Source organism: Mastigoproctus giganteus, chromosome 4 (assembly GCF_048544385.1).
Source record: "Mastigoproctus giganteus isolate SK-2022 chromosome 4, ASM4854438v1, whole genome shotgun sequence".
Taxonomy (NCBI): domain Eukaryota; kingdom Metazoa; phylum Arthropoda; class Arachnida; order Uropygi; family Thelyphonidae; genus Mastigoproctus; species Mastigoproctus giganteus.
In genome coordinates, this window is record NC_143578.1 from 87995708 (window position 1) to 88019663 (window position 23956).

Sequence of the window (23956 nt, forward strand, 5' to 3'; positions counted from 1 at the left end):
GGGGAAGGGGGAAAGTTACAATGAGAAAATAATTTCATGGACTAGGGCCACTGATTGTCAGAAAGAACCCAAAGACTATAATGAATATAAATTTAAAAAAAAAATTTACATATAAAAAATTATACAAATAAAAATAGATAAGGATATTGTTGTATAATGCTCAAACTTGATGTCATTATCAAGAGTCAACCACAAGAATTGTAAGAAAAGATGACAGTATAAAAATCTCTGTTTCTAATGCAAAACACATGCCAGGAAATAATGATAAAATACATTATGCAATACTTCTTTGATTCAATATTGAATTACCATGCTTGCTGATATTTTGATGAAAATTAAAATTACAACAGATAATAATATAACAGAGATACAACATGGATTGTTTTGAAACACTAATATATATATGAGAATAAGTTAATGCAGTAAAATCAAGATAAACTTTTAATGAACAATTACTCAAAACATTTACATTTAGATGAAAATCTGGATGTTACTAAGTATAATGGAATGGTTATGCTACACCTTGAATACTGTATACAGGTTTGGAAGCCTCATTTTAAGAAGGATATAGATCTGTTGAATGGGTGGTACAAAGAAATTCAACAAGATTAGTTAGGGACACAAGAAAGTTTCCCTTACCAAGAAAGACTTGATTTCTGTGAACTTTAGTATTTGAAATCTAGGCACCTGGATTGAGTAAACTAAATTCTAATGGAATCCTTACTCTTTCTTGAATGGCACAAATAAGGGGATATAAATATAAATTGAAATTGAAAAGGATGGTTGCATGATAAATGTGTGAAAATTTGCTTTCAGCCAGAGGGTAGTTGGTTGTTGGAACACACTTTAATCTGGTGGTGTGGAAGTGGATAATTTTAATAAATTCAAACAAAGATTGAGCAGATTATACGATGGGATGGACAAATTAAATGGGTACTTTTTTATTTTTTTTTAAGAGATGAGTAGCATTTATTGAAGTAGAACTTTAGTTTTCACAGAAACATTAATATGCATTGGATAGGTAACTTAGATTGTACAATACTTATATTAAAAAGGAAATCAGAATAGACTGATGTGTTGGAAGATAAATTAATTATATATATATATAGAATGACTCAACTAGCATGAGTTGCCATTAGCAAGAAATTGAACACGAAATTAATGTTTGTTTCTCAGACAGTATCATTTAATATTTGTGAAAATGGTAAATGATAGTTCACCAACTGCTTTAACTTCATTTTTGCACCCAAAGTAAAAATAAGTTAAACCTACACTAACTATTAATTAACTTAACTCTATTTTTGTGATATTTTGAATCGTCTTTGAGGTTTCAAGTTTGGGGAAAGGGTCAGAAAAACAAAAGAATTATATTACTTTTTGATAGCATACTTATTATCAATTAGAATCTTTTATGTTGTTAAGCAAAATATAAGATATAGTTAACATTATAAAAATTAAATTAATATAAATCATTAAGCTGAATTCCATGGAAATCATTATCTTAACACTGATCTAATGGGAAATCATTAGCTTGACTGCTTGTTCTGTATAGCTTTCATATCCCAAAGATAATAATGATGGATTTAAATAATTGTTGGTATTACCTTATGAGGTAGTAAAGAGGCATGTGGTGCAAGAAAGCAAGCATATGAGCTTATGTAGCATCAGCCAAAAAAAAAAGCAATTTCACACATTTATACCCTCTAAAAGTTTGTGCAGTTCCTTCTTGAATTTATTTAAGCTGTCAACTTCCACGACAACAGATGTAAGTTTATTCCAGCAATTAACCACCCACTGGCTGAAGGCAAATTTCCACACATCTTTTCTACAACTGTCTTTTCTCAATTTGAATTTATGCTCCCTCAGATCCGTAATCTGAGCAAGTGGAAGAATCCCATCAGAATATAGCGATAGCCTTTAATCATTAAGAATCTGTAACTAAGTCGCTGGGTTGCATATTAAACTTTTACAGAAGATTGGCAAGTTACTGAGCTCCATATTAAGATTTTACTGTGAATTACAGGGTTTAATATTTTGTTTGATAGATTAAAAATAATATTTTAAAAACGCATCTCTAAAGACTTTATAACACCAACACAAGATCTTAAATATTAAAATTAAATTATTGCTTGTATTGACCTAAAAGACTTTTATCTATAATGTCAGCTATATTATCATCTTCCTACATACATGTCAGCTATAGAAAGATGTCAGCTATATTATCATCTTCCTTTATACATTATCATCTTCTTCTATTTTTAAGATTATAATGAGCATAGTTTTCTGAAGAATCTTCTGTTTCCTTTGCAACAGGTTTATTTATGTTGTGTGAATACAAAGAGGAGTTGTTTAATTAGATTATGCTGAGGCTCTCTTCTTGTTCCTGGAGTTGATTTTAAGGATATTGATTTTAAAAAGATGAAGCTATTCCTGTTTGAAGTTGATCCCTTTTTTCTTATTGGCATTTTTTGTTTCTGAAGCACCTTTAAATCTGTATCAAACCTCTATACCAAGTTTTTGGTAGATAAGTTCGATGTAGAATTGAAGTTCACTCCAGCCCACATTCTAATGTGTGTTGGACCGGATCAGCCATTTCTACTTTTCCAAAGTGTACATCTTTTTAGCATTTCTCTGTTCTTTTGTTGAATCTGTTGTTTGTTGACATCTTTCCAATATAAACTCCGTTGTCAACTCTCCATAATACTTATGATGAAGAGTGTGTCATTTTGACTCAATTTTACCCCTCCTTCACTACTAGAGTTTTTTCTGTTTTTTTTTTTTTTTTTTCAAAGCACCATTTTTCTGTCTTTTTCTTTTCACGAAAAATACAATAGTAAAATACATTAAAATAAGAATTAAAAAAAAAAAAAAAAAAGAATCTTTTCCTATTTTCATTAACAGATATGACTAGTAAACACCTGAGAATGCTCTAGTTGTTTCAGTTAGCCATAAAAAAAAGCAAACTTTATTCTGCAGGTTTTCATTTGCAATGAAATTCATATGATAGAACCCAAAGATGATACTCTTTCTCTCTCTCTCTCTCAATTTAGAAAGCAATAAAGATTAATAAAAGAACTTAAAAAAAGTTTATTAAAAAACTAAATAATTAAAGATTTATTTTTAAAAAAAATGATGTGTTTTCAACTCCGGATGCATTACCAATAGAGTCTGGACATATGAGCCAAAAACTGCCCTTTCCTGCGAATAAATTAATAAAGGCTACCTTCCTTTTCAGTCACAGTTAAAAAACAACAGTGCAGGATACCACATGTTGAATGTTAAAGCTCATTGCCATAAAACTTCACTGTAAGGTGTTTTATACAAAACACTATACAAAACTTAAAATACTATAAGGTGTTTAAAAAAAAAAAAAAATCATTATTTAAAGTTTGTGTTGTAATGTTGAGGTGATTTGTATCCTGATACAAACCAATGAAGCATTACAGTTTCAAATATTTAATACACTCATAGAAGAAGCTGAATGATTTTATGAATACATTTGGTAAATTGTAAACTTGGTTTGGTGGCCACTGACATGAGTCGCCTCCGTAGCCAGGTGGGAAGGAGCAGCAGTGCATAGCACACGCTTCTTGATTGCCGACCGGGCTAGCCGAGTGGGTAAAGTACCTGCCCGGCAACCCAAAGGTCGCGGGTTCGATTCCCGCCTCGGGCTTGGATCAAAGTACTGCAAAAACCTTGGGAGGTGCAATATGGCCACAGAAGCCGATGCGCCAACAACTACCAAATCAAAAAAAAAAAGCTTCTTGATTAGACCGGGGTTCGAGCCCGTCACCACCAAATACGGAGGATGCGGAAAGGTCAGAGAATGACCACCGCATACCCCAGAGCAATATGGCCTTAGTTGCTAATGATCCTGAAAACCAACTAACCACTGATATGAATTCCTAAGACCAAAGCAAGTTTCCTTACAGCACTTTAAAGTCTGCTAGCTGCAAACAGAATACATAGATAATGAGTTGCCAAACTGAGTTATCAAGAGTGCATTAAGTTTAATATTATTTAACTTAAATATAACTTTTAATGAAAGGAATGGAAAACTTTATTTCCAGAACTTACCTCCCAACTGCTTGTATGTCGATAAGAATGAAATTAATTTAAAAAGGTTAATTGCATTCTTATTGGCATATAAGCAATTGGGAGGTAAGTTCCAGAAATAAGGTTTTCTCTTCATTTCATTATATTTAAACCTTTGCACTTAAGGTTATTCATGATTTTAATATAAGTCTTAAATATAACTATCTGAAGAACCAATTTGTCATCCAGTATTGTTATTCGGAGAACAATTTTTTTTAAACCAAATTGATTTTGTTAAAAAAAAAAAAGTTTTTTTTTTTTTAACAAAGGAGCAGTACCGAAAAGTTTTTTCAGTACTGCTCAATATCATTGAAAAGAAAGAAATATATATTTTGTAGATATTTTGCAGTTTATCAGTTTCAGTTTTTGGTTGGGAAACTGAAAAGTGTGCAAGGAATCATGAAATATAACAAGTTATCCCAATCACCCTTGTGATTTTAATAATTTCTCATAGCAGTGCTGAGTGTCAGAGAATATTCAACCAGGTGAAGAAAAAAACCGAATTCAGATTTTCTCTTTCTGGTGCAGTTTTGGAAATGCTCTTGACAGCCAAGTCTAAAGAGCAGCGGCATTTGTTATAAACAGAAACTTTTCTCAGGGTTCTAAGTATGTGCAGAATTTGCTACAGTAAATTCTCTTGAAGCTATTATAATCACAGTTAAATCACAATTGATGTCTAACAGAGATCAGTTGATTTTAACAGCAGAAATCTACAGTTAGCAATGTTTAAAAGCATGCTGTACAAGTATACAATTCTATGGCTGTATTTTAATATAAAATATATATTTTATAAGTTAAATTTAATTTCAAGTGCAGTGTGGACTTTAAAAAAAAACTCTCCTGCTTTTTGTTAACAAAAAATTTCCCAATTTCTTCATTTTTTAGGAAGAACTGCTTTTTTGGGAAGGAAAAAAAAAACAGTTGTTTTGATCAAAATAAGCATAAAACATTTTGCTTATTTTTATCAAACAATGCCATGGAAGAAGTGGCAGAAGGTCCTACTTCAGTTTTAGATTCAAGCCCTCTTCCCCCACGGCAGCAGTATATGGATGGATGGAAGTATGTCATCCAGCTGTAGCCCATGCCTTATTTGGATCTGAGAGATAGTTTTACTTTTTTGGTCAGAAGGATGATGTAATAAGCTATGCTGATAGTGCTTCATTCTGTTATAAAATCTACATCACTAATTCCAGTCACATAGTTTTATAACAATCTTCCAATCACAAAAAAAAAAAAAAAAAAAAGTAGTTGTTAGTTTGCTTTGGCAAGAAATTTTCACCTTCTTTGGCAGTGGCAGTATTTTGTGGCACTACTGCATGCTTGCTTGCATCAATTCATTAATGAAATAGTGCACTCAATTTTCATAAATTGTTTTAGTGTTTGGTAAAAATTCATCCCTTTCCTTTCAAATTATTCCAAAAGCTGATAAATGGTGTACAATTGGTTCTATTTGTGTTCTCTATAAAGAAATTTATAGAGAACAGAAAGAGAACACTCACTTTACTGAACATTAAATAATACTTAAAAATTTCTTCAAATACTTCCAATACCGATTTGTAACGTTTCAGCAATTTCGTGAGTTTTTATTCTCCTCTATTCCTGAATAAGATCATTAACCTGCTCTGTATTGTTGGTGTACAGATGTTGAAGGCCTGCTCACATGCAGTGTGTGTTCTCATCTTTCTTAAATGACTTACACTAGTTAAACACCCTACTTTTTGAGAAACATTTTCCACTGTATAGTACAATATTTTGGCTGGAACTGATGCTATTTCATGTTGCATGGATGCTTTAAAATCTGCCAGAGTAAGTAGATTGCCTTACTTTCAGTTATCCCCAAAGCCAAAAATCAGGTGGTGTAAAATCTGTTGATTGGTGAGGACAGAAATGGTCATAACTGTGTAAATAGGTAGGAGTACCATTAGGCATGAAAGTCGCTTTGTTTAGGACATTGTATTCTTGCAGATTTGACTTAACAAAGACTTCTGAGAGGTGTAAATACCATAAACCAAGTGAGCTGGAGAAGCTGCATCAGACAGTTATGTTCAGGCTTTTTAAGGAAATTTGTAAGAATCAAATTTTATCATAAATTTGGAAAAACAGCTTTGGAAACTTAAGACTTTAGAGAACGTACATAATCACCTAATGCTTAAACAAGTGGCACCTCCATAGCCAGGTGGGCAGGAGCAGCAGCAGCGTTGTAGCACATGCTTCTTGATTAGACCAGGGTTCGAGCCCGTGAGCCACCAAATATGGAGGATGCGGAAAGGTCAGGTAATGACCATCGCATATCCCTGGAGCAATATAGCCTTAGTTGCTAATGCTCCTAAAAACCAAATAACAACAACAACTTAAACAAGTGTTTGGTGATGATGCCATGGTCAGAACACAAACTTTTCAATGGTATTCATTTTTCTAGGGTGGTCAAACTTTAGATGAGGATTTTGAGTACTTAGATCATTCCTCATCAAATTAGGATGATAAAATGTTAAAAAACTGCATCAAGTCATCCACAAGAAACAACAGCATATGACTAACAACATTTGCAACATTCTGGGCCTATTGTACAGTACATGCCAATGCATTTTAATTGAAAATTTAAACATCATGCAGATTGCTGAAAAATTTATTCTTTGATTAATGAGTGATAAACAGAAACTGACCCAGCTTTTTGTGTGCAAAGGCTTGCAAATGTAGGCTGGAAAGCACAAGAAACTTCCTTTCCAAGGTTGAACAGGGGATGTAAACTGAGTTTATGTTATGATCTAGAAACAAAACAGCAGTCCCGTTTCATTATCTCCATGTCCAAAAAAAAAAGAAAGGGCATGATTGTTTGTTTTCTTTGACAATGAGTGAATTATTTATCAGGAATAACTTCTGCTAAGCCACACTGTAAATCACCATTTCTACATCAGACATTTGTGGGGGCGGGGGATGTCAGGAGGAAATGCACAGAGAAATGGTGCAATTGGGATTAGTTTCTGTATTACGACAGTGCATGAGTCCACACAGCTTTGTTGGTTCAGCAGTTTTTAACCAAGAACCAAATAGTAATGGTCCCACACCCTCCTTTATTCCCTCTAACCCGGGCCTCTGTAACTTCTTTCTGCTCGCCACAATGAAATGACAATTAAAAGGATGAAAATTCAAAGACATCATTGAAATTCAAGAAAATCACAGATTTTTTGAATCACATGATGATTCAAGAATTCTTGATTTTCTTGAATCGCAGAACTTAATCACAGAAAGCATTGGACAGCATCACAAAACAGGAATTCCAGAGATACTTAAAACAGTGGGATAAGTGCTGGAATTAATTTTATTGCTCCAGTCTGGAAACTTGTTGACATTGCTGGACCATTTAAGATTATGTAATTGGTTTTCTGTTTATTTTCCTATTACAGTAAATATCCAATAAAGTAGAGCTGATTTTTATTAGGTAGTTACCCAAATTTATCAAGGAAGTTAGAAATTAGATCACTATGCCATTTGTTAAAATAATTGAAATCTTTTAGTTGTGTTCCGAATTGTTTCAGTTTTTGTTATCTTTATGTTTAGATATTGTTAGCTAGTCTCATAATTATCATGTATGAGTATTGAAACTAAAGAAAAATATATAAGTTCTAAGTTTTATATAATATAATATAATATAATATAATATAATATAATATTGCCTGATACAAAGGGATAATCACCTCCTTATTCCTGCTAGCAAAATTAAATTCCTATATATCATTGACAAGACCCCCCATGAACTACTCTTGCAGCCTGTCTGCAAGGGTATTTTTTCTTGCCAAAAAAATGATTTTCTATTCCATAAAGATCGTCTCTAGGAATGGGACATGTGGTGCAAAAACAAGAAGCTTTTATAAACTATTTTCATTAACAAAGCAGTTTTACAAACTGTTTTTTATAAACCTCAGAATTTACATTATAATAAATATTCCTTTGCTTAATTGTTCAAGGTTTAGACCTAAATGGATGTCAGATGAACTAATGAAGCATATGGCAGAGAAGAAAAATGCATGGGATACATACAAATTAACACGTGACACAGAAGCCTATGATAGATACAAGTTGATCTGTAACCAAGTTACAAAGGAGGTTAGGCAGGCGAAGGCAGATTACGAGAGATCCTTGGCAAGGGATACAAAGAAAAACAGCAAAGAATTCTTTACTTATGTAAACTCTAGAAGGAAGGGGATGAATCAGATTGGTCCACTTGATATCGATGGGTCAACTGTTGATGACCCTGCTCAGGTAGCTAACAAACTAAATGAATATTTTGCATCGACATTCACACATGAGGAGTTATTCAGCGAGGGGAATGCCAGAGGTGTATTCAACTCTAGCAGTAAGCTAGAGAATCTTGTAATAACTGAGAGTAAAGTGGAGGAGAAATTGTTGAAGATAAACACAAGAAAGGCACCTGGGATGGATGGGATCTATCCAGTTATATTAAAGGAGGCAGCAAAGGAAGTAAGCAAACCCTTAGCCATAATTATGAGAGCTGCCTTGGACTCAGGGGAGGTACCCATGGACTGGAGATGTGAAAATGTGACCCCAATTCACAAGGGAGGTTCAAAGGCTGACACAAGTAATTATAGACCTGTGAGTTTAACTTCTGTTCCCGGAAAATTAATGGAGGCACTGGTTAAAGAAGCACTGCAGGATCATCTAGACAAGACTTCAGTTATAGCTCGGACACAGCCTGGTTTTGTTAAGGGGAAGTCTTGCCTGACCAATTTGATTGGATACTATGATGCAGTCACAAAAGAACTGGATGCAGGGAATAACTTTGATATTATATACTTGGATCTTAGAAAGGCTTTTGATACTGTTGCACATGGAAGACTGCTGCACAAATTGGAGCAGGGTGGCATTGGAGGCAAATTTCTGCTATGGATAAAGGGTGGTTGAGGAGGAGAAGACAGAGAGTGGTAATCAATGGACACTGCTCTTCGTGGACTAATGTTGTTAGTGGAGTCCCTCAGGGTTCAATATTGGGTCCTTTATTGTTCATTGTATTTATAAATGATATTGATGATAGTAAATCAGGCTTGATGTCCAAGTTTGCAGACGATACGAAGGTTGGCAGAGTTGTCAAGGACACTACTGACACTATGCTGCTGCAACAGGATCTGGAAAGGTTGAGCAGATGGGCTGAGAGGTGGCAAATGAAGTTTAACATTGACAAATTTAAAGTACTACATATGGGAAACAGCAACCCCCAGAGCAATGTATCAACTCTGTGGTACTACACTGACAGTGGTAGAGAATGAAAGGGACCTGGGGGTGGTTGTGCAGGCAGATATGAAGTTCTCTGATCAGTGCAGACGGGCTGCAAGAGTAGCTCATGGTGTATTGTCAATGATATATAGGAATTTTTCTAGCAGGGATAAGGAGGTGATTATTCCCTTCTTTTGAGTTTGAGGACGAGAGTTTCCTGTGCGGACGTGCCTTTCTGCCGCTCTTGGAACAGAGAACAGAGCTTTATTAGTTTAAATTGACATATTAACTTATTTCTAGAGTAGCTTTATATTCCTATTTACGGTACTTAAAGTTAAAGTAACTTAGATAGAGATTTGGAGGTATTACTTAGTATCGGAAAGGGTATTAAATCCACGTGTTTACCGTTCAAAAACAGCCGCCATTGTTACGTGAAAATTAATCAGTAAAATCTATTAATCTTGTCGAACTTCATTGGCAATTAAATTGTACTTTTAACTATACATATAACCACTTAGGTTACGGAACATAAATAATTAGTAAAAATAAATAATTAATACATAACTTGATACGGAAGTTATATAAAGGGATTTCGTAGATAACACTCGTTACTGAAACGCGATACAGCATATCCGGAATTCGATAGCATTAGCTTTGTATAGTATAGTGCATAATATAATATTGTCAATTAATCAGTAGATGTATTAATCTTGTTAAACTTCATTGTCAATTAAATTGTACTTTTAACTATATATATATAACGACTTAGAGTACAAACATAAATAATTAATACATACTTGATACGGAAGTTATATAAAGGGAACTCGTAGATAACACTCGATACTGAAAAATAAATATAGCGTTATAACTGTGTTAAGATACAAGTCTAAGGTTTTAATTTTGTTCTGAAATTGTAATTTTATTGCCATTTAAATCGAAATCATGACTCTGACCAGAGCAGCAAAGCAAAAGGCTCAAACTAATGGGAGTGCTGTGACTCAGGGGAGAACTGAGGGGGGCAGTTGCCCTCTGAATCACAGCCTTTTAAGATGCACTGTTTGCTTGATGTTTGCAGAGCAATCGGGTACGGGACATGATACTGCCATGGGGGATGTCATTGTGTGTGCACGATGCAAGGAGTGCAAGGAAATTAGGCGACAACTCGGCGTTGTTATGGGCCTATATGAGACCTTGAAGGACAGGGTGGATGCCCTCGAAGGAAATAAATTGAGGGGCCCATCAAGCTCTCAGCTGCCCACATCAACGCCAGAGCTTGCACTTGGTCATCTTGCAACACAGAGGCAGCCCCCAAGGCAGAATGCGCTGGTCCCACAGGAACTAGTAGTTGTTGGTGACTCTATTGTCAGGGAAACGGGGAACATGCTTTGTAAAAAGGAAAGGGATAGGTGGAACAGGACCAGGGTATGTCTGCCAGGGGCAAAGATTGATGATGTTGTAGAGCAGATATCATCTTTTAAGGGCACAAAAGGTGATATAGTTGTACACGTTGGCACTAATGATATTAAGAGTAGGAGACCAGCGGAATTACTTAACAAGTACAGGTCACTGTTGAAAAAAAGCCGTGAAGTAGGGTTGAATTTGAAAGTGTCTGCAATTCTGCCCAGACACGATAGAAGGGAGTATATGATGAGAACCTTGTCGATCAATTCGGCCCTGGAAAGATTGTGCAAGGCTCAAGGGGTAGAATTTTTTTCAGCCTGGAATGTACTGGTTAACAGGAGAGATTGCTTCTACAGGGATGGGATACACTTAAATAGAAAGGGTGCAAGAATATTTGCTGATGCTATCGAGGCAGTGTTAGGTGGGTCGGAAAACTGCTAGCTTGGGGGGAGACAAAGACCAATAGATTGGCAGTAGCCACTGGCAGAGGTGAAAGAGATTCTTGCACTGCTTCTATTGGAATGAGCAGAAGCCTGAAAAACAAAATGCATGATATTTCAGAGACTGCTGGAAGTCATTGCGGTACAAGTAACACATGGGTTGTGTTAGGGTAGCTAAGAATAGAAACAGGTGCACGTATACTTGCGTGTACACCAATGCTAGAGTTTAGTAAATAATTTTGATGAATTTGAGGTATTGCTCAAAACATCAAAGGCAGATATTGTTGGGATATCAGAGACGTGGTGTCACACAGATATAAGGAATGCAGAACTGGAATTTGGGGAGTACAATGTGTATAGAAAGGATAGACAGGACAGGAGGGGAGGAGGGGTTATGCTATTAATTAAAAAACACATAAAATCCAAGGAAGTGAAGCTAGTCGACATTGATGGACAGGGCAGTGTCGAGTCAGTTTGGTGTGACATAAGCATAGGTAAATCAAAATTTAGAGTAGGAGTGTGCTATAAGCCTAATGACTCTGATGAGTATAATAAGATACTTTACAGGGAAATAGAATGGGCCAGTAAATCAGAGATTCTCATAATGGGGGATTTTAATTTCCCAGATATTGACTGGAATTTGTGGGTTGGTCACTCACACACTAGCAAGGCTTTTGTGGATTTATTGGATGATTGTTTTCTACACCAGCATGTTCGGGAGGCAACTAGAGGGAGTAATACTCTTGATATGATTATCAGTAGTGATTCTTCATGCATTAGGAATCTGCAGATAAAGGAACCACTGGGTGGCAGTGATCACAATGTGCTGAAGTGGGATTTACTCAAGGAGGTAACTACCATCAGAGGTAAAGGGAAGGGTTTTTGCTTTCGTAAAGGCGACTATGATGGTCTGAGACAGTATTTAAATTCTATACAGTGGGACCAACTGATGATGTTACCAACAGCAAATTCAAAATGGGAAGAATTCAAGGAACTGATCTTGGAAGCTACCAGGCTTTACATACCAACCAAGAAATATTGTTCAAGGTTCAGGCCTAAATGGTTGTCAGTTGAACTAATGAGACATATGGCAGAGAAGAAAAATGCATGGGATACATACAAATTAATGGGTGACATGGAAGCCTATGATAGATATAAGTTGGTCTGTAACCAAGTCACAAAGGAGATTAGGCAGGCAAGGGCAGATTATGAGAAATCCTTGGCAAAGGACGCAAAGAAAAATAGAAAAGAGTTCTTTACCTATTTAAACTCAAGAAGGAAAGGGATGAATCAGATTGGTCCACTGGATGTTGATGGTTCAACAGTTGAGGATCCAGCTCAGGTGGCTAACAATCTAAACGAGTATTTTGCATCTACATTCACACATGAGGAGTTATTCAGGAAGGGGAATGTCGTAGGTGAAGTAAACATTGGCAGTGAGCTAGATTATTTTCTAATAACTGAGAGGAAAGTGGAGGAGAAATTGTTGAGGATAAACATAAAAAAGGCACCCGGGGTGGATGGGATCTATCCAGTTATATTAAAGGAGGCAGCAAAGGAAGTAAGCAAACCCCTAGCCATAATTATGAGAGCTTCCTTGGACTCAGGGGAGGTACCCATAGACTGGAGATGTGCAAATGTAACCCCAATTCACAGAGGAGGATCAAAGGCTGACACAAGTAATTATAGACCTGTTAGTTTAACTTCGGTTCCAGGAAAATTAATGGAGGCACTGGTTAAAGAAGCACTGCAGGATCATCTGGACAAGAATTCAGTTATAGCTCAGACACAGCATGGTTTTGTTAAGGGCAGGTCTTGTCTGACCAATTTGATTGGATACTATGATGTAGTCACAAAAGAACTGGATGCAGGGAATAACTTTGATATTATATATTTGGATCTTAGAAAGGCTTTTGATACTGTTGCGCATGGAAGACTGCTGCACAAATTGGAGAAGTGTGGCATTGGAGGCAAATTGCTGCTATGGATAAAGGGATGGTTGAGTGGCAGAAGACAGAGAGTGGTAATCAATGGACACTGCTCAACGTGGACTAATGTTATTAGTGGAGTTCCTCAGGGTTCAGTGTTGGGTCCATTGTTGTTTTCTGTATTTATAAATGATATTGATGATGGTGTATCAGGCTTAATGTCCAAGTTTGCAGACGATACCAAGGTTGGCAGGGTTGTTAAGGACACTACTGATACTATGCTGCTGCAACAGGATCTGGAAAGGTTGAGCAGATGGGCTGAGAGGTGGCAAATGAAGTTTAACATTGACAAATGTAAAGTACTACATATGGGAAACAGTAACCCCAGAGCAACGTATCAACTCTGTGGTACTACGCTGACAGTTGTAGAGAATGAAAAGGACCTGGGGGTAATTGTGCAGGCAGATATGAAGTTCTCTGTGCAGTGCAGACGAGCTGCAAGAGTAGCTCATGGTGTCTTGTCAATGATATACAGGAATTTTTCTAGCAGGGACAGGGATGTGATTATTCCCTTGTATAAGGCATTGGTCAGGCCACACCTTGAGTACTGTATACAGGTCTGGAGGCCTCATTTCAAGAAGGATGTAGATCTGCTGGAACGAGTACAGAGAAGGGCAACAAGATTAGTGAATGGAACAAAGGGTTGCTCTTACAAAAAAGGCTTAGGTTTTGCAAATTACAGAGCCTGGAGACTAGGCATCGGCGAGGTGATCTGATAGAGGTGTATAAGGCTTTGAATGGCTTGAGCATGTTCAGTGCCGATGGGATTCTTCCTCTTGCTCAGAATAATCACCTGAGAGGGCATAAATTCAAATTGTGGAAGGACGGATGTCGGATAGATGTGCGGAAATTTGCCTTTAGCCAGCGGGCAGTTGGTTTGTGGAATAGACTCCATTGCTTGTTGTTGAAGTTGATAGCCTAAACAAATTTAAGGCTCAGCTGGATAGGTATTTCGAACGAACGGAGGGGTGAAATGGGAGTAGTGGTTGTTTTTTTTTTTTGTTTTTTTTGGCTGCTGCTGAATAAGCTTGCTTTCTTGCATCATATGCCTCTACTAATGCTAATGCTAATAAGGCAATGGTCAGGCCACACATAGAGTACTGTATACAGGCCTGGAGGCCTCATTTCAAGAAGGATGTAGAGCTGCTGGAACGAGTGCAGAGAAGAGCAACAAGATTAGTGAATGGAACAAAGGGGTGCTCTTACGAAGAAAGGCTTAAGTTTTGCGAACTACAGTGTCTGGAGACTAGGCACCAGCGAGGTGATCTGATAGAGGTGTACAAAGCCTTGAATGGTTTGAGCATGCTCAATGCTGATGGGATTCTTCCTCTTGCTCAGAATAATCACCTGAGAGGGCATAAGTTCAAATTGAGGAAATATAGATGTAGGATAGATGTGCGGAAATTTGCCTTTAGCCAGCGGGTAGTTGGTAGGTGGAACAGACTTCCATTCCTTGTCATGGAAGTTGATAGCCTAAATAAGTTTAAGGCTCATCTGGGCAGGTATTTCGAACGAACAGAGGGGTGAAGTGGAAGTGGTTATTTTTTATTTATTTATTTTACTTTATTTTTTTTTTTTCTCTGATGCTGCATAAGCTTGCTTTCTTGCATCAAATGCCTCTACTAATGCTAATGCTAATGTGTAGTGTGTTTTTTATAACTACTAATCATTGTTCCAGTCTTCTTTTTAGTTGCATACATGTTATGACAATATGAGCTTTGTTCTTTGCTCTAACATTTATTATACAGGCTTTACACCACACTCAGTTGGTAAGCAATTAATATGAGCTCACTTGTTAATTACAATGTCTAGTTTTATAACCCATATTAGGTATTTTCATTGCCAGGGAAATTAATATATCGAGTGATTTATGCACACCAGTACTTTTCTGATGGCGGATTACAATCAAGCTGGTAGATGACTTTCATCAACCGTTGAAATACCACCACTGCTTATTGGAGGCTTGAAGTGGTGAAACCCATGTTTAGTCTCTAGAGCAAAGTTTCTGGCACCTCCCCCTTCTCCCCGTACTTCTCCTTCAATCCATGCACAGTACTAAGTACTATAGGTTTTGACACCTTTCGTGTTTGGGGTTTTCATAAAAAAAAAAAAAAAACACAAAATAAGTAACTTTTTTTTTTTTTTTTTTTTTTTTTTTTAAATATTTTACAAGGTTTTCAAGTGCATTTAGGTAATTATATTAATATTATTTCTACTTGCTACAGTTCAATAATGAACACATTATATGGATTTGAAGAAAAGTTTTAATAATTTATAACTACTGTTTTCACATTTTTTCTTTATCATTATTATTTATCTTTTTTTTTTAATTAGAGGTAAAAATAATATTGAAAGAAAGTGTTTTTTTTTTTTTTTTTTTTTTCATTTAAAAATTGTATGCCATTTATACTTTCCTGCACTGTTACTTCTGCTTGGTGCAGTAAGGAATAGATGTTTTAATATTGTTTATAAATATTGTAGCCTACTTTGTAGCTGTTATTTTCACAGTGGTTTCTTTATTATATTTTTTAATTAGAAAAAAAAATTCTGAAAAAAAAAAAGCATTTTTTTTATACAGCAGGCCCCCGTTATAACGCGGTTCGCTATACGCTGATTCGCTATAACGCTGTTATCATATTATAACCCGTGTCTGACTATAACGCTGTCACAGATCACTATAACGCTCTTTTACAGATTACATTTTTGACATATTTAACGAAATCGTTTCATTTGATGGAGTCGATAGCTTGAAAATGAATAGCAAAACAGCATTAAAACGTTTCCCACGCCGACTTGAGAAATTTTCCCACGCTCAGTGAAATTTTCTCGCACGCTAATTTAATTTCAGTACAGTGACTTGTTACGTAGTTCCTAGATCAACATTTTAAAAAATGACAAAGTATATTGCTTGTAATATTTGCGTTATATGCATTTATCCGAAGTCTAGTCATCACTCAGTACCGTATTAGACAACGTGCGAAACGGAGAGTTTACTTGAACATTGTATCATAATTAATGCAACCAACGCAGTTACATTTTCGAAGAATGAAAAAAGAAGGAAAAATCAACAATGTCTGAGCACAGTACGAAGACTATAAATGTAAGAAAAAGACTGAATTTGAAAATTAGACGTTTTGAAGCGAATCGATTCCGGTCAACGACAAGCGGATGTGTGCCATAATTTAGGACTTGCAACTTTAACTGTAAGAACAATTATAAAAAAATAAAGAATTCATTTTTGCAGCGGGAAAGGTAGCTGTTCCACTGCAAGCAACTAGGACTAGGCCGGCTATTAGGATTGAAATGGAAAGACTTTAATTTTATTGAAGATAATGTCCAATGCAGAATTCAGTTAAGTTAAATATTAACAAAAAAAAAAAAAAAAAAAAAAAGAGAGAGAGAGAGAGAGAGAGAGAGAGAGAGATTAGCCAATATGATGATCTGAAGAAAACTCGCCTAAAAAAAAAAAATGTGGAACCATTTAAAACTGGTAAGGGCTGGTAGAATAGATTTAGAATCCAGGGAGTGCAGATCAAGGAGCCGAAACTTTCAAAAAAGAACTTGTTAAAATTATTGAAGAGGGGTATTATGTGTTATACTTCTCAACAAGTTTTTAACATAGATGAAGCAGGACTTTTGTGGAAACGAATGCCTAAAAGAAGTTTCATATTGAAAGAAGAAAAAACATGCCAAGTTTCAAAGCGGCAAAGGATCAGTTGACGTTATTGTTGGGTGGTAACGCTGCGGGCCATTTAAAATTAATACCCCTTTTAGTTTATTTGGAAGAGGGCCAAAGTTCAACTCAAAATCCACACATTTTTCATGATTAAATTCATCCATTAAATTAAATTCATTATTTTAATTGGAATTTTAAGTTTACTTTTGATACGCAAGTAGTTACCACATAATTATACGTATGTAATGCAGAATATTTTATATGTGCAAATATTTGAATATTAAATATTTTGACTGACATTTGTGCATCTTTTCATTACCGTTTATTATTGATTATGAAATATCCTATGGCACCGACCGCAGCTCACAAATACATATGTTACCTTATGGGAAAGCGGCGCTCGCTTAACGCGGATTCACTTAGCGCTCTGTTTTTCCGGAACGAATGATCAGCGTTAAGCGGGGGTCACCTGTAATAAAATTGTATGATATTTATTCTTTACAGCTCAACCACTGCTGCTTGCATTGATGAAATTGTCATGTGATTAACACACACACACACACACACACACACACACACACACACACACACACACACACACACACACACACACACACACACACACACCAATAGCATATTTTTTAATTTGTCTTGGTTATTACTGGTTTTACTTTTGATATCTGCTTTGAACACATGTATTCTATAAAGCTGAATAAATCTTATTACCATTAATAAATTAATTCCCCTAACCTTTACTTGGGCTCTTATTAAAATGTTCATTTTAAGGTTTTTCTTCTTATCCAATGACGAAATGCTAGAAATTCTTTCTGAAACAAAAGATCCACTAAGAGTTCAACCCCATTTGAAGAAATGTTTTGAAGGAATTGCTCGACTAGACTTTGATAAAATGCTTGACATTCATGGAATGTACAGTAGTGAAGGAGAAAAGGTTGACTTTACTTCTGTCATATCTACAGAAGAAGCAAAAGGTCAAGTAGAAAAATGGTTGCTCCAAGTGAGTTTACTGTCTCATTTTTATTATATAGAAAAATCTTATTAAATCAAAATGCATTTTGTCACAAAAAAATTGAACTTTGATTTAAAAAGTAGGAATTACTCACATTGTATTTGTTAACTGTAATAAGTAATTGAAATAAACTTACATTAATATGAGAACTATGTATTAATATGACAATTATGAGTGGGATGGGATTTGAGACCTTTGGTCCCAAAGTATCACTTTAAATGTTTATTCTTGTGTTTTTTTTACCTGTTCTTGTACTTTTACCTATTATCTATCTTTTATATGTCTTGGATTATCTGTCGTTTATCCGTTTCTATCTAGCCAAACAATAAAAGAGTGCCAAACCTTACTACATCTATCAGAAAAATACCTTTCCTGTTGTTATCTTACTCTTTTGGCTGACAATAGGAAATTCCAGTTCTGATCCAGTTCTTAATTAACCTCAGGAAGGTATTTCGTTATGATGGTCAATAATTTGTCACCAAAGGCACACTTTTAAGGTCCACTCTGTTGGAATCCCCATATATTTATGCCATTCTGGTTCTTGTAACTTCTTACATTGGTACTTCCACCAATGTAAAGACACCATTATCATTCAGTACACATTCCCTTTAAAGCCTTATGTATTTCAATCAGATCCACCAACCATGATTGAAGTATATGAGGCCAAGTTTTTATAACGTGTATAGCTCTCCTGTTTAAAACTCTTTTAATGTTTAGATTCTTTTTTTTTTTTAAAGGTCCCAAGAAGGAATAAACCCAGATGTAACCCAATTTTCTTGATTTTTGAATATTGGTAAAGGGATGATTGAGAATAAATTCTAGGAATCATTTATAATGCAGTATGTTTATTTCATATAAATTTTTTCTTGTACACGTGACCTTTTTCCTTTGTTTATTTCATATTAGCCTCAAAACTTTGAAGTTGGTTGAAAGGCTACTTTTTACAACTCAGTGTCTAGCCATTTATTGTTGCATTCAAATGCCCTCCTCAGCTTTCTTCTTTCTTTTTTAGTTCAATGTTCTTTATGATATCCAGGAATTTTTCTAGCAGGTATAAGGAGGTATAATGATTATTATTATTATTATAATTAGCCATATGGTGCAAGGAAGCCTGAGGCTTTTGCTGCACCAGCCAAAAAAAAAATTTCTGAGTTACCCTGAGAGAGAGAGAGAGAGAGAGGGGGGGGGGGGAGGAAATCACCAAGAAAGAGAAGAATCCAGCTCAGGACCCAGGGTGTGCCAAGCCCATACTCACCAGATGTGAGCCCTTTATATAAGGCAATGGGCAGGCCACACCTTTAGTACTGTGTAAAGGTCTGGAGGCCTCATTTTAGGAAGGATGTAGAATTACTCGAATGAGTAGAGAGAAGGGCAACAAGACTGGTGTTGGAACAAAGGGTTGCTTTTACCAGGAAAGGATTAAGTTCTGCAAATTGCCTAGTCTGGAGACTAGGCACCTGTGTGGTGATATGATTGAGGTGTATAAGGACTTGAATGGTTTGAGCAAGCTCAATGCTGATGGGATTCTTCCTCTTGCTCAGATTATCAACCTGAGGGAGCATAAACTCAAATCGAGGAAAGACAGTTGTGGAATAGAGTGTGGAAATTGTTTCTAGCCAGCAGATAGTTGATTGCCGGAAGTATGTTCCATCTATTGTTGTGGAATTTAATAGCTTAAATAAATTCAAGGAAGAACTGGACAAGCTTTTGGAACAAATGGATGAGTGAAATGGGAAGGTTTTTTTTTTTTGCTGATGCTATATAAACTTGCTTTCTTGCATTATATGCTTCTGCCATTAAACTTCTATCATTAAACTTCATTAATGATAGCATTATTATGTTAATAATATATTTATCATGTTTATTAAAATACTCAAGATATGTTTAACTTAATTTAATAAAATCTAGTTAAAATATTTTCTTCTTGTTAATAGTATGCAAAAAAAAAGGTTGAATGTAGCAAAAAACTGAACATAGTACATCAGACATGCAAGTTTCACTTACATATAAGCCTTCTCCATAAGCACTGCAAATAAAACACAAAAAAATGTGAAAAATAAATCTTATTTATTAAGGTATTGAAGAAATACAAAAAATAGACCCGAGGAAGGGAATTCTGCTTATATTGCTTTCCCACTGTAGTGGGAAAGCATTATAAGCAGAATCTTTTGATCTAATTCCCTGCAAAAGTGCTACAATAAAAGTTTACTGTGTCTCTAATCTGCTTAGCTAATTTCTCTTCTCTCATCCTTTCTACATGTTAGACTGTCTTAAGTTTACTTCACTTACCTTTGATTGGGTATATGTTACCTCAAGATTATTTTCTTGTTTCATCATTTTTAATATTATTTGGATATTTGTTACTTCCATTTACTTGTCCCATTTATTTTTCTAAAAATTCTCATTTCTGAAGAGTGATTTTTTTATCATTTCCTTTATTTCTTATCCATCTGTCAGCTCTGTAGATTAAAATAAGCATAAAAGCTGTTATAAATAGCTAATTTTGTCTCTTGGCTAATTCCTGTTTTGCTCCATATGATTTTTGTTTAACTGGCTTTACAGCTCGCTTGAGGTACGCTATCCATCTGCAGTCCTGCAGTGAAGGGGTGGTCAACAAACTTTCTAAGCCACCCTGTTTGTTGTAAGGTTCTTGACAGAGGTAGTAATTCAGTTTATCCTAGGATTCAAAATTTGTTATGTTGTTTTCTTTCTTATTTCACATTTTACCCTTTGTTTTTTCATATACAGGAATCCCTGCAACCACAGGGAAGATGTTCCCAAAAAGAATGTGTTTGGCAAAATTCTAATTGACAAGTCTAAATTCCTATAGAAAATAGAGGAGTTAGGTGTAAAAACAATAATATGTCAGTAAAATTAATTTCGTTTTCCCTTTAAACAATATATAAATGATAAAGTCAATAATTCAGTAAGAAAAACAACATAAGAACAAGATGATGGAACAAGATATACATACATACAGTCAGTCCTCGTATAACACGATAGTTGTGTTCCTAGAAACCCTCGTGCAATATAAATAACAGGCCCTATGGGAAAAATAGGGTTAGGTGCTGACCACCCAAGATTGGATACACATTTGTAACCAAAACATTACCAAACACAATAAATAATTGTAATAAAACACTTACACAGTTGAAAAATGTAAAATTAATAGCCTAATCATTTAAATTTAGATTCTTACCTTAAAAATAAATGTAGACAGCTTGGGGGAAAGGGCTTGAGAAAGGGTTGAAGCAGTGGAATTATGGAGAAAGTGGCAGCAAGTTGTCATCATTATTGGAACTGGGAGGCGGAGGAGATGCCAGTGACGACTTTGGACGAAATGTGGTCACGTCAGAACTACAGGGCTGTGGCTCATTTTCTGTCTCTTTCTTGGGTGTTTTCATAAAAAAGACATCTAGTTTCTGTTGTTTGGCAATCTTCCTTCTTTCACAAAGCAGCTGCTTATATGGCTCCGAAGCAGATCGAATAGTATGAAGTGCTCTTTTGCTTCTTCTTACATTATAATCGTTATCTTCTAGCCATTGCATACTTTTCTCAAATTAATTTAAAACTGAAGATAACTCTGAAGTAGAAAGCTGTTTTATAGTAGCGTTCAGGCATTCAACTTCGCGTCTTCCTCATCTTCCACCTGCCCTCCATCAACAAGTGTTTCGGTTCTTCATTTGAAAGTTCTTCTTCACGAGACTGAAGAAGAACTTTCAAATAAGTAACTCTTCTAAATCTTCTTCCTCCAATTCCTCAAAGCCAACCTGCTTTGCAAGGGAAACACAATGTGCTTTTAATTTAGGAAGTTCATTTACAGGATCAAAGCCTTTAAAATCATTAATAAAACTGGTAAAAGAGGCCGCCAAACACCATGTAAGCATTCTTTTGTCACTTTGTTCCAAGCCTCCACAATTATGTAAATTGCATTCTTTATGTTGCATCGCTTCCAGGAGTCTTTAACAGTTGGTGCATTTTCACCTTCTGTTTCTGATATCAGCATCTTAAATGTGCATCTTGTGTAATAGTGCTTAAAAGCAGCAATTACTCCTTGGCTGGATAAGAGATGTTGTGTTAAGTGGTAAAAACGGAATTTCGATGTTTGGTGACAGTTCAGCAAGGGTTGGAGGGTGATTTGGTGCATTGTCCAAAATAATTAAAATCTTAAAATCCAAATTTTTCTTTTTGCAGTAGCTTCGAAACATCCTCAAACACTTCTAGTAGAAGGTCAGTGAAGATCTTCCCTGTCATCCGCCTTCTTCTGCTGTTCCTAAAGTAAACACCCATCTTCTATCGATATTGCTTTTCTTTTTCTCTCTGAAGTATTTTCACCAGAACGCTTCTTTTTCACACTTTTTTTCAAGTATTTTACTCATTTTTTTGAGAATAGAGCACAAGTATAAAAAGAACAAAAATGACGAGGCAAGCTTGATATACATAAATGCACAGCGAACAAGTAGCAACTGAATAAACAATGCAGTAAAGGCGGAAACACTATTTTCACATATTACATGCTTAGCACCACTCTGGAGGTCACTACCATAAAATAAAAACAATTTGAAGTTTCCTGTTTATTGGGTGTCCTGCTAGTGGAGTTTGTTATAAACTGGTAGTAAAAGCCGATCTAATTACTGTACATTTGCGATAATACTGATTGGTGGAATTCTGTGGGTTTTTACGTTATTATGTGAAATGTTTCTCTTCTACAAAATCATAAAAACAAATAAATTTTCAGAATCTTCTCTTCATTCCTACTGTGTTGTGTTCAGTTGGGGTGATTCTGCCGCTTTCTATTACCATTTCTTTTAAACACAAAGGCAAATCGTTCATAAGCGAATTACGTTCATGTTATATGCGATATCGTTCCCCTATTTATAAATTGTGTGTAATTGAATTCGTTGTAGTGTAAACACATGTTATACGAGGACTGACTGTACATATATTCGCTTTCAGTGCTTATTGAATGTTTTAGCAGACATAATAAAGGGTAAAAAAAATTACATTACGTAACAAACAGTAATAATCAAAGCATGGAAAGAAACCAAGTCAAAAAATGTGGAATTTGAATATAATGAGTACAGTGTATACAGGAAGGAGAGGCAGGATGGAGGGAAGAAGGAGAAGAGTAATAATGTACTTGGTTAAGAAACACATAGAATCAAAGTTGGCATGCCCAGAAGTTGTGCATGTCCAGTGCAATCATGAGTCAGTTTGGTGTGACATAAGCACTGGGAAAACTAAAATGAGAATACAAGTCTGCTGTAGGCCAAATCTCCATAGCCAGGTGGGAAGGAGCAGCAGTGTGTAGCACATGCACTTAGCACATGCTTCTTGATTAGACTGGGGTTCGAGCCCGTGACTACCAAATACAGAGGATGCAGAAAGGTCAGGGAATGACCACTACATATCCCCGGAGCAATATGGCCTTAGTTGCTAATGCTCCTAAAAAAAAACAAACCAAATAACAATAATAGGCCAAATGACTGTGATGAGTATAATGAACAAGTAGACAAGCAGATAAAGGGAGCCAATAGATTGTACTATCTTGTAATGGGTCACTTTAACTTTATAGATATTGACTGCAACTTGTGGGTTGTTCACTCATTCAGTAGCAGAAATTTTATATTTAATGGATGACTGTTTTCCACAATAGCACTTTAGAGAGACAACAAGAGCACTGGCTATTTGCACTTTTTTGCATTAAGAATATCCAGATAAAGGAATCATTATGTATCAGTAATCATAATATATGTTGATGTGGGATGTACTTAGAAGTGTAGCTATAGGGAAGGAAATTTGCTTTCGTAAAGGTGACTTCAGTAGCCTTAATTTTTAAATTCCTTTCAGTGGAACCAACTGATGATTTACCAACTGCAAATTCCAAAGAAGTTACTGAGATATTAGAATTAATAGAGGCATATGATGCAAGAAAGCAAGCTTATAGTAGGCATCAGCCAAAAAAATAAAAAAAAAACCTTCTCGTTTCACCCATCCATTCTCTCCAAACGTTTATCTATTTAAGCCTTGAATTTATTTAAGATTACAACTTCCACAATGATAGATGGAGCTTGTTCCAGCAATCAATATCTGAAATAGG

The 23956-nt window shown here is 35.6% G+C and overlaps 1 protein-coding gene across 1 annotated transcript in view; it reads left to right on the forward strand.

Moving 5' to 3' along the window:
* LOC150086891 (dynein axonemal heavy chain 7-like) overlaps window positions 1-23956 on the forward strand; it is a 1233418-nt gene that overhangs the window by 147361 nt on the left and 1062101 nt on the right. Inside the window, exon 9 of the mRNA XM_090372313.1 lies at window positions 17616-17844. Coding sequence (XP_090228439.1) covers window positions 17616-17844 — 229 coding nt within the window. The remainder of the gene's footprint in view (window positions 1-17615; window positions 17845-23956) is intronic.